General features: G+C 43.3%; 1 protein-coding gene across 2 annotated transcripts in view; it reads right to left on the bottom strand.

Annotated features, from left to right (window-relative positions):
* The window catches only part of LOC140719038 (uncharacterized), a 167,297-nt gene that overhangs the window by 116,209 nt on the left and 38,415 nt on the right, over window positions 1-12,673 (bottom strand). For both annotated transcript variants that reach the window (XM_073033394.1, XM_073033402.1), the window contains exon 2: window positions 824-1,129. In XM_073033394.1, coding sequence (XP_072889495.1) covers window positions 824-1,129 — 306 coding nt within the window. The remainder of the gene's footprint in view (window positions 1-823; window positions 1,130-12,673) is intronic.

The raw sequence follows: 12,673 nt of genomic DNA, 5'->3' as shown, positions 1-12,673 counted from the left end.
GGGGAAGTCCAGAATGAGGGGTCACAGTTTAAGGATAAAGGGAAAGCCCTTTAGGACCGAGATGAGGAGAAACTTCTTCACACAGAGAGTGGTGAATCTGTGGAATTCTCTGCCACAGGAAACAGTTGAGGCTGGTTCATTGGCTATATTTAAGAGGAAGTTAGATATGGCACTAGTGGCTAAAGGGATCAGGGGGTATGGAGAGAAAGCAGGTACAGGGTTCTGAGTTGGATGATCAGCCATGATCATACTGAATGGCGGTGCAGGCTCGAAGGGCCGAATGGTCTATCCTGCACCTAGTTTCTATGTTTCTCAGGACAGGTCTGTTTTGTTAGTTAATATTCTGGCCAGTTCTGTATTCAGAGAACCATCCTTCAGCATTTTAACAAAAGAGATGTATTTTGGGTGTCTGGAGTTTGTGCTCAGAAGCTTTCAGCCCAGGCACCAGAGTCTGAAAAGGATTCTACTGGCTGGGATATACTACTATTGAAAATATGTAACTCTACAAATTCTTAAAGTATTCAAAATGTTAGAGGTTGGTAGGTAATTACAGCAATTGAAATTGTGGTTATTCATCTATAGTTGCATTTCTGTTTAAAAAATGTAAGACTGTGTGTGATGAGAGGAGAATCAGATTCTTTGCAGAAATTCTGCTGTTTTTATATCACCAGCTTCAACGTCTCTCCGATGACTCAGTTGATGAGTCACAACAGAGATTATCTTACTTAGACTTTGATGGAAATGAAAATCACAGATCATAGTTTCTACAGCAGATTCTGCCATTAATAAATCACACACATCACAAATATCTGAAACTTCTTACCAATAACAAGCAATTTCATTATTTTCAACTCTTTCCCATCAACAGTGAAGGTGTAATTTCCTTGGTCATGTGCATTTAATCTGCTTATCGTCAGTGCACCAGTCAAAGCGTTGAATTGTAAACGGCCTTTGAACTGTTCACTTGGTTCCAATGTGGCGACACCTGAGATGTGCTTCAAAATAACATCATGGATTTTGTTGCTGGCTTTGAAAGTCCAAAGGATTTCATTACTGCTGGAATCAATGGTGATCTCAGGATCCAGTAAAACTGTTGAACCAAGAACACCAACCACTTCTTCCCTTTCAGCTGAAATAAATAAATAGAAAGTATAATCATTTAAACTGTAGAGTGGGTGAAAGTGAGACAACTACAGCACAGGAGTAATATTACGTGAACAGATATTATTGGACAATTTACTTCAGTTTCAAGACCAAGCTGTGTAGGGCAAGTTGATCTGCAGCCTTGATCACCTGGACAATACTAATACTTATGTCAGGATGTTGTTTCTTGACTACAGTGCTTAGCACACTGCTCAGCTCAGTCGTTAAGGACCCCCATCATAGAGGACATGCCTTCTTGTTATTGCTACCATCAAGAAAGGAGTATGGGAGCTTGAAGGCACACACTCAACAATTCAGGAACAGTTTCTTCGCCTCTGCCATCAGATATCTGAATGGACATTGAACCCATGAACACTACCTCACTCATTTTTTTGCCTGACTGACGTAGGGGCAGCATGCTAGTGCTGTGGTTCACAAAATCTTAACAGTACCAGCGACACAGGTTCAATTCTGGCCGCTGTCTGTCAGAGGATTTGTACATTCTTCCTGTGACTGCGTGGAATTCTTCCAGGTGCTCTGATTTCCTCCCACAGTCCAGAGACCAGAGAACCATAGAACACTACAGCACAGTACAGACCCTTCAGCCCTCCATGTTGTGCTGACCCATATAGTCCTTAAAAAAAGTACTAAACCCACACTACCCCATAACCCTCCATTTTTCTTTCATCCATGTGCCTGTCCAAGAGGCTCTTAAATAACCCTAATGTTTCAGTCTTCACCACCATCGCTGGCAAGTCATTCCAGGCACTCACAACCCTCTATGTAACTTACCTCTGATGTCTCCCCTAAACTTCCCTCCCTTAATTTTGTACACATGCCCTCTGGTGTTTGCTATTGATGCCCTGGGAAACAGGTACTCACTATCCACCCTATGTATGCTTCTCATAATCTTGTAGACCTTTATCAAGTCCCCTCTCATTCTTCTACGCTCCAAAGAGAAAAGTCCCAGCTCTGCTATCCATGCTTCATATGACTTGTTCTCCAAACCGTACAACATCCTGGTAAATCTCCTCTGCACCCTCTCCATAGCTTCCACATCCTTCCTATAATGAGGTGACCAGAATTGAACACAAAACTCTAAGTGTGGTCTCACCAGAGATTTGTAGAGTTGCAACATGACCTCTCTACTCTTGAACTCAATCCCCTTGTTAATGAAGCCTATCATCCCATAGGCCTTCTTAACTACCCTATCAAACTGTGCAGCAACATTGAGGGATGTATGGATTTGAACCCCAAAGTCCCTTTGTTCATCCACACTCTTAAGCAACTGACCATTAATCCTGTATTCAGTCTTCTGGTTTGTCCTTCCAAAATGCATTACTTCACACTTGTCCGGATTGAATTCCATCAGCCATTTATCTGCCCAACTCTGCAGCCTGTCTCTATCCTCTTGTAACCTTCAACAACCTACAGCTCCATCCACAACTCCTCCAATCTTCGTGTCACCTTCAAACTTACTCACCCATTCTTCTGTCTCTACATCTAGGTCATTTACAAAAATCACAAATAGCAGGGGTCCCAGGACAGATCCCTAAGGCACTCCACTAGTCACGGACCTCCAGGCAGAATACTTTACTTCCTTGCTTTCTTCCTTTAAGCCAATTTTTTTATCCAAACAGCCAAGGTTCCACTTATCCCATGCCTCATGACTTTCTGGATGACTATCTCATGAGGGACCTTGTCAAATGCTTTGCTAAGGTCCATGTAGACCACATCCATTGCCCTACCCTCATCAATTTCTTTTGTTACCTCTTCAAAAAACTCAATCAGGCTCGTGAGGCACGATCTTCTTTTCCCAAAGCCATGTTGACTATCCAAGAGTAGACTGTACTTCTCCAAATGCTCATAGATCCTATCCTTAAGAATCCTTTCCAGTGGTTTGCATACCACCGATGTAAGACTCACCGGTCTATAGTTCCCAGGTTTCTCCCTATTACCTTTTTTAAACAAGGGAACTACATTTGCCATTCTCCAGTCCTCCAGCACCTCCCCTGCAGCAAAAGAGGATTCAAAGATCATTGCTAATGCTCCTGCAATCTCTTCTCTCAATTCCCACAACAACCTGGGGTGTATCATATCCGGCCCTGGGGATTTATCAATCTTGATGTTTTTAAGAAGATCCAGCACTTCTTCTTCCTTAATCTCCACATTGTCCAGCACACAGGCCCGCTCTACTTTGATCTCATCCTGATCAAGATCCTTTTCACTTGTGAATACTGAAGCAAAGTATTCATTTAGGACCTCCCCAACCTCCTCCGCTTCCAGGCACATGTTGCCCTCTTTATCCTTCAGCAGTCCCACCTTCGTTCTCGTCATCCTCCTATTCTTCACATACACATAGAATGCCTTGGGTTTCTCCTTAATCCTACATGCCAAGGCCTTCTCATGCCCCTTTCGAGCTCTCCTAAGTCCTTTCTTTAGCTCCTTCCTGGCTACCTTATATTTCTCATAAACCCTTCCTACTTCTTATATCTAACATATGCTTCCTTTTTCCTCTTTACGAGTTGCCTCACATGTTTCGTCAGCCATGGTTCCCTTTTCCTACCATTTTTTCCTTGCCTCAGTGGGACAACCCTATCCTGAACCCAGCTCAAGTGGTCCCTAAACTTCTCGCAAATTACTTCTGTGCTTTCCCCTTTGAACATCTGTTTCTAATTTACTCTCGCTAGTTCCTGCCTCATCCCTTCAAAGTTAACCCTTTCCCAGTTAAGCACTTTACCATTTCGTCTGATTTTATCCCTTTCCATAGCTATGCTGAAGCTAAGGGAGTTGTGGTCACTCTCACCAAAATGCTCCCCCACCAAGAGGTCTGTCACCTGACCAGGTTCATTATCCAGAACTAGATCCAGTGTAGCCTCTCCTCTCATCAGCCGGTCCACATCCTTATTGAACACACCTGACAAATTCAGCCCCATTTATCCCCCTTGTACTCAGGAGGTGCCAGTCAATAGAAGGGAAGGTGAAATCACCCATAACTACAACCCTGTATTTCCAGCACCATTCTAAAATCTGCCTGCTTATCTGCTCCTTGGTGTCTCAAGGGCTATTTGGGGGCCCAGAGATTACTCCCAGCACAGTGATTGACCCCTTCCTATTTCAGACTTCCACCCAGACTGACTCCGTGGACACTCCTTCTGCAGCATCCTCCCTTTCTATAGCCGTGGTACTATCCCTGACCAGCAGTGCCACTCCCCCCAACCCCTTTTCTACCTCCCATCCTATTCCTTTTAAAACACCTGAACCCTGGGACCTGCATCATCCAATCCTGCCCTTCCTCCAACCAAGTTTCAGTAACGGCCACAACATCGTAGTTCCACATATTAATCCATGCTCGAAGTTCGTCCTCCTTGTTCCTAATACTCCTAGCATTGAAATGGAAACATTTCAACCCCTTTAACTGGCTACAATTATGTTCTGTCCCCTGCCTGTCCTTCCTTATCAACTCACAATTCTTAGCATCATGCCCTTGTCCTTCTACCTTCATCCCTGCACTCACATTTTGATTCCCAACACCCTGCCAAACTAGTTTAAACCCTCCCCAACAGCTCATTCAAACCTGCCCGCCAGGATATTGGTCCCCCTGGGATTCAAGTGCAACCCGTCCTTTTTGTACAGGTCACACCTGCCCCAAAAGAGGTCCCAATGACCCAGAAAACTGAATCCCTGCCCCCTGCTCCAATCCCTCAACCACACATTTATCCTCCACCTCATTCTATTCCTATTCTCACTGTCACGTGGCACAGGCAGTAATCCCAAGATTACTACCTTTGAGGTAGTATTTTCAACTTCCTGCTTTTCAACTTCCTTCCTAATTCCCTGTAGTCTTATGGGTATTTACAGATGCAACAATATGTTAATAAGACACTTAAAAATGTAACCAAGGCAAGTACATGCTTGATAGAGCTCTCTAGAAAAGCATATAATTCAGATAATGGTAGTAGAATCATTTCAAACATGTATGAGGGGTTGTCAAATCTTAAAACACATTCGACTTCATACATTAAAACAAAATGGGAGAAGGAAGGAGGGATAATTACATCTGAGGAAGAATGGACAACAATATAGAGATATCAATGGAAGTGTACCAGTTCACAGAAATGGAGGGAGTTTGGATGGAAAAACTTGATAAGATATTTTATTCCACCCTCTCAGAAATCCCATTATGATAGTAACCTCCCTGTTTGCTGGAGAAATTGTAGAAATCAAAATGCAAATCATTATCATATTTTTTGGGACTGTCCTGTTATCAAAAACTATTGGAGGGGGATACACAATGCCCTACAAGACATCTTTAAATGTGAAATACCCTTAGAAAGTAAGACCATATATTTTGGATATATACCTCAAGAATGGTTGAAAAGAGATAAATATTTAATGAATATACTGTTGGTGGCTGGTAAAAAGACTCTTACTAGGAAATGGTTATCACAGGTGAGCCCAACTTTAAATACATGGATGGAAATTACAATGGACATTTACAAAATGGAGAAGATAACAGCAACTGTTAATCATAAGCTGGAACAATTTGATTCATACTGGGAAAAATGGTTTAATGACATAACACCCCATAGGCCTGATTTTATTCTCACAAATTAATGAATCTGTTGTAAAAAAAAAATCACTCCCTACTTGTACATAGTTCTTTCCTTTTGCTTGTTTTTTTCTTTTCACTCTTTTCTATAAGTGTATACCCCAGATAAATACTTTGTGGAGATTTGTGATATATATAATTATATGACATAAATGTACAATGTCTGAAATATATCTTATGGAAATGTTTGTTTGATGATGAACTTCAATAAAAAAATAAATTACAAAAAAAAGAAATCTGACAGGAAATCAATCAATTTGGGTAAGGAATGGTGCAAAAGAAAGAAGGATATTTTACAGTCACCAAGTTTGAGATCTTGGAGAATGGCCCTCTGCTCCTCAACTGTTCACTTGCTCCGCTGACTTTCCAACCCATTTACAATCACCAACCTTAATTTCCCAGCATCTCTTCTTCACCTGTATTTATCCAACTTATCTAGGCTAAATACTTCACAAAGCTCCTCCTCATTTCAGCCAAGTCAGCACAGACTCCTTTCCAAACACTGAAAAAGTGACCACACTACAAGGCAGAGATTCTGTTTGAAAGTTCTCTGTGGCAACTGGCAACAGACACAAGTGGTTTTCATGCATGTGCTGGTTCCCTGAGAACTTCCTGGAATAACACAGAGGAGCAGAATGAGGCCATTCATCCCATCAAGTCTGCTCCACCATTCCATCTTGTTTACCGGGGGGTGTTCTCTGCCCTTTGATTTCTCTTACCTTTATCCACACTCTTTATTCCCACCCATTATTGTCATGCACACAAGTGAATGTACGGACATGTGCAATGAGAAATAGAATTATGAACAGAAGCATCACAGATCATCTCAGAAGCATTAACATAAACATCAATTAAACTGAACTACTTTTACCGGAAAAAAAAACAACCATTACAACAAAAAAAATTACAAAACAAAAAAGTAAAGTCAGCTCTTCAAACAAGCCGTCATTCAATTAAACCACAGCTGATATGCCCCAGGACTCATCTGCCATTTCCTTATATTCCTCAATTTCTCTGATTATTCAGAAAATTATCTACTTCCTTTTCTAAATACCATAAATGATACAGTCTCCAGCACTCTGTGGGATAGTGTATTCCAGAGAATCACTACCTTCTGTGAGAAGAAATTCCTGTGCACCAGTTTTCATGAGTGACCTCTAATCTTTTAATAATGTCACTTTATAACTAACACTAAATGGACTTTTTCTTGTAATGTTCTTTTCTTCTGTTCTAATTATGTTCACCCTGTTAAAAAGCATGTTTATCTTACACTTTACTTGTGAATGATGCTTATGTCACTTGCCTGGGATGTCCATGGCCAGATCAGCCATGATCTTATTGAATGGCGGAGCAGGCTCGACGGGCCAGATGGCCTACTCCTGCTTCTATTTCTTATGTTCTTACTGCAAGTTTTTCATTGCCCCTGTGCTAATCTATTTTTGTACATATGACATTAAACTTGACCTTCACTTTCCCTCTCTGCAGAGACACACTCAAGATGTAATCATGCAACTTCCCAAGAAAGTTACCACCAACCCCTGAGACTGTCAGGAACTTGACCCAAATGCAGAGCAGCTGAGACAATTTAGTCGGTTGTGATCACTTTAATAATAAACTGCAAAATAACAAGAAACAACTGGAACTCAACATGACAAAGCCACAGAAGGCTAGGAGCATCTGGTTTGTATGAGCGAACAAGGATTGTGGATAAAAGCTGGGTTTAAATAGGCTGCAGGTGATGAGTTGGAAATAAGTGGCAGGTGTCACCTGTTGACTGGATTAAAACAGAAAGATGCATATCTGTGCAGCCCTGACAGGACACCCTCCTCTGGCTGACACCCAAAAGCACAGGATGATCCAAATGGATCCAGTGGAACTCCTCCATGTGCATTGAAACCAAGATGAAACTGGTCAGAACACAAGACCTTTCCTCTGGGCTGCACTCTTCCTATTTGACCAGGTTCTGCATACCCTGTCCAAAATACCCTGTACAGTGGACCATCATCCACCATCCTTTGATCTGGAAGTGCAGACTCAGATACATTAAGTAGTCCATGGACAATGGGCTTGAGGCAGGACAATGGGCTTGAGGCAGGACATGCGGAAGTTAGGTGTGATCTGTGGGGCTGGAGATGGTAAGTGACTGGCTAGATGTGATGGACTATCTTTAAGCGACTAATGAACTGGGGTGAGAGCTGCAGGAGATGGTGTACAGGGTTGGTTCTCGAGTGGATAGCCAGAAGCAGTCCACAACCCAGAGTAGTCTGGCTGGGAACTGATGGCATGGTAGCATAGTAGCAATATGCACAATTGACAGCTAGCTCTGTGTCCTCTTCTACGCCTTCCAACATTGGTGAACCATAGCACTAGCACTAGGACCTCCACCATTGGATCCTCCACAGGAAACAATAGGTTTGGTAGCCAGGGAGCACTTCAAATGGTGACTTACCTGTGGCAGTGGAGGTGTATAGATTGTGGGATGGTTTGTCCCAGAGCAGATAATACTTCTCTGGAAGGGTTAGATGTGGCAAAGCGTCACAGAAACTTCTTCGTTTGCTGATTGTCTATTTCTGACTGACCGTTGGTCTGGGAATGATAGCCAGAAGACAAACTCACTGAGGTGTGGAGGAGGGAGCAAAAGGCTCAACAGAATTGGGAGACAAATTGTGGATTCTGGTCTGACGCAATGTCCTGAAGGAAAACGTGGAGGTGTGCTACGTATGGGGAACTAGGTCTGCCGTCTCAGCGGCTGATGGAATTTTGGGGAGGGTAATGATGTGAGGCACCTTAGAGAACCAGTTTATTCCTGTCATTATCACCGTGACCCATCAGAGGGTCACAAAGTAGAATCATGCTCCAGCTGAGGGCTAGGATGGTCGAATGAAACCTTGCTATAGCACTTCAGCGATGTAATCATTCATGGCTTGGTTCTCAGGAGGGTAGACAGAGAACAAATGACCTTGGAAAGAGGTGCTGCTCGTGAGGAGGTAGATCATGCAGTCATGTGATCTGTGATGTGGCAGAGTGCTAGCCTCCCTTTTACTGTAAAAACTGGCTAAGTCGTGGAATTCCTGAGGGAGTTTGGTGAGAGCAAAGTTTTTCTCCATCACCACAGGTTTATAGGGTAAAAGGACCTGAGGTTGCAGGCAGGTGGGTCCCAAATTCACCAGTGAACCAGATGACCAGGTGAAGTGAGGATCATGCGTGGAGACCCAGGGATAACCTAAGATGAGAGTAGTGGATTAATTAACAAAGAGGAAATGGATGAACTCCTGGTATTTTCCAGAGCTCCTGTGTGCAGGCCACGTGGACGCTTTGACCATCTCAGATCCTGATGCATATTCGTCAATGGCCGTGATGCAAAAGGGGAGAGACAAATGTTCAGTAAACTGTCCAAGCAGCACACACAGAGTCCAGTCCAGAAAGTTGCCTGCTGCACAGAATGCACCAGAGCCTCCTGTGTGTGCAGAACCATCATGGTGCAGAGAAGGACAGAGAGAGTTGGGCTATGGTGCTGGATTGAGGGGCTGGAGAGAGCTCATCATACAGAATGCCCCTTGTCTCTACCTGGTGATGCCATTTTCTGAGCACAGTGGACAATTGATGCATCAGAGCTCAGCAGCTCCACAGTAAGCGCACAAGCCGTGCACTTTGGTCTCAGTATCTGAAAACAACATGTGGACTCCCTTCAAGAGAGTGAATCCAAGAAAAGCATCCAGTCTGGAAGGAGTAGCTACCCGAGTACAGAAGACCTGTGCTGATCAACTGGCTGGTGTATTCATTGATATCTTTAACCTCTCACTCTGCCAGTGTGTGGTATCAACACGCTTCAAGCAGGCTTCAATTGTACCAGTGCCAAAGAAGAGTGTGGTAACCTGTCTCAATGACAATTGTCCAGTAGCACTTACATCAACAGGGATGAAATGTTTGGAGAGGCTGGTGTTGAAGCATACAAGTCGCCACTCAGTCGCTTCTATCTGAGTGGCAACTTAGATCCGCTCCAATTCTCTGACTGATGCAACAGATCTACAGTATCTCATTGGTTCTTCAAACAACCCTGGAACATCTGGACAGCAAAGGTGCATACATCAGAATGCTCTGTATCAATTACAGTTCAGCATTTAACACCATCATCTCCTCAAAACTAATCAGTAAACTCCAAGACCTGGGCCTCAATACCCCCTTGTGTAGTTGGATCCTGGATTCCCTCACTTGTAGACCCCAGTTAGTTCAGACTGGAAAAAAACAACTCCTCCTCAATCTCTATCAGCACAGAGCACTACAGGGATATGAGCTTAGCCCCCTGCTCTACTCACTTTACACCTATGACTGTGTGGCTAAGTACAGCTCCACATTTGCTGATGATGAATCCACATACAGGAGGTAGATAGAAAACTTGGCTGAGTGGTGTAATAACAACAACCTCTTACTCAATGTCAATAAGACCACGGAACTGATTGGTAAGTTCAGGAGAGAGAAACCAGAGGTCCATGAGCCAGTAATCATTGGAGGATCAGAGGTGGAAAAGGTCAGTAACCTTATATTCCTTGGTGTCACTATCTCAGAGGACCTGTCCTGGATGCATCATAGAAACATGATTGGGAAGAAAGCACAACATCTGTACTTTCTCAGGGGTCTATGCAGATCTGGCATGTCATCAAAAACCTTGGCAAACTTCTACAGATGTGTGATGAGAAGGGTTGCTGACTGGCTGACTGGCCTGGTATGGGAATATCAATGCCTTTGACTGGAAAATCCTACAGAAGTAGTGGATTCAATCCAGGACATCATGGGTAATACCCTCCCAACCACTAAGCACATCTACATGAAACACTGCCATAGAAAAACAGCATCCATAATCAAAGATTCTCAACTCTCAGGCCATGCTCTATTCTTGCTACTGCCATCAGGACGAAGGTACAAGTGCCTCAGGACTCACACCACCAGGTTCAAGAACAGTTACTGCTCCCCAAGCATCAGACTCTTGAACAGGTGTTAACTACACTCATTTTACTTCTGGTGTTCCCTCAACCAGCATCTCAATTTAAGGACTTTATCTTGTTACTTCATGCTCATTATTTATTGTTATCTATTTATATAATTTGCACAGTTTGTTGTTTATTGATCCTGTTTACAGTTACCGTTTTATAGATTTGTTAGGAATGCTCACAGTAAAAGAATCTCAGGGTTGTATGTGGTGACATGTATGTACTCTGAAAATAAATTTTATTTTGAACTTTGAACAAGTTGTTTCTCCACCTGCAGTTATGCTCTTGAGGTGCTAAGGGTGCTCTCTCTGACTGTCTGATTCTGTAGGAGTTGATTATGAGTGTTTTTGGCCAGAAAGGGTGACAATCAGTGATCAGGAATGGAGGCAGCCACTTTGAGAGACTGTCCTTGCAGCCTTCATTTTGTGAATTGTTTGAACTGATTTCTTGCTCTGGGATAATTTAATCAGAGCAATGAAATGTGGACACAAGGCGCTTTCTGCTAATGACCAGCTAAATCTGACGCCATTCTCAGACAAGCAGCTATTTATCATGTAAGGTGGTGGCTTGCAGAAGGAGCAGGAGGAGGCTCAGTGCCTGGGTCACCTGGTTTGAACCAGTCAAGAGTTATATAGATGAAATGCCACAAGGCTCAGAGCAATAGCCACAGATCAATGCTGGTTGTAGCCCTGGATTAGAGGCAATAAGAAGGTGAGTCAGGTGGGTCAGATGACCTCATGCTAACAAGATAGAAACATAACATTTGAACTGATAAGAATTGTTTTAAAGCAAGGAGCTTTGACTGCAAAGCAGCAAATGTTCTCCAGAGACAAACCACCATGGACGTGGAGTACTTCTGGGGCGCCTAGGTGTGACTCGAATAGCAGCAGTACTCTCAATGAAATAAATATTCCCATTTCAGCCTGTTACAGCTAAAAAACCACAACTGCTTCCAAAGTCAGAACAGTCAACAAAGATGTCTTAATGCATTTGAACATACTAATGCTTAAAACCGATGGAAACAACCCAGTCTGTGGTTGGAAGAGCCCACGGAGAAAACCTTGGAGAAAGCATAGTCGAAGATCAGGATTACAAATGTGTTTAAGGAAACGGGTTTTTAAACTCTCTATACCAATGGTCTTGCTGGCGAACGTGCAGTCTCTGGTGACTAAAATTGATCTCAGAGCCAGGGTGCAGAATCAGAGGGACATTAGGACTGCGTCTGTCCTTTCTTTCACGGAATCCTGGTTAACTCTTCCGCACTGGATACAGCAATTCAGATCGACGGGTTTACTATACACCATCAGGATAGATCTATAGAGTCTCTCAAAAGCAGAGGTGGAGGAGTATGCCTCATGATCAACTCTTTTTGGTGCACAAATATATCAGTGCCGTCCTAATTCTGCTCACTAGATCTGGAATATCTAGCAATAAAGTGCCGTTCTGTTTACCTACCACGGGAGTTCTCTGGGGTCATTCTGGTAGCAGTTTACATTCCACCTCAGGCCAATGTCAATCAGGCTTTAGATGATCTGAGCAAAGGGATCAACATGCACGAAACAGCACACCCTAACGCCTACACCATCATTTTAGGAGAATTTAACAACGGCAGTCTGAAAAAACCACTTGCAATACCAGAGGAAACAACACACTGGACCACTGTTACACCACCTTCAAGGATGCCTACCGTGCTATTCCACGCCCTCACTTCAGGAAGTCTGATCACCTCTCTTTACTTCTACTCCCTGAGTATAGGCAGAGACTGAAAACTGCAGCACCAGTAGTGAGGACCTAGAAGGTTTGGACAAGGGAGCACAGAAGCACCTACAGGACTGCTTTGAATCAGTGGACTGGGCTGTGTTCAGGGATTCATCTTTGAATCTGGATGAGTATGCTGCAGTTGTTACCAACTACATTAAAACCTGTGTGG

Source organism: Hemitrygon akajei, chromosome 2, assembly GCF_048418815.1.
Source record: "Hemitrygon akajei chromosome 2, sHemAka1.3, whole genome shotgun sequence".
NCBI lineage: Eukaryota > Metazoa > Chordata > Chondrichthyes > Myliobatiformes > Dasyatidae > Hemitrygon > Hemitrygon akajei.
This window is presented reverse-complemented; position numbering and strand designations above follow the sequence as displayed.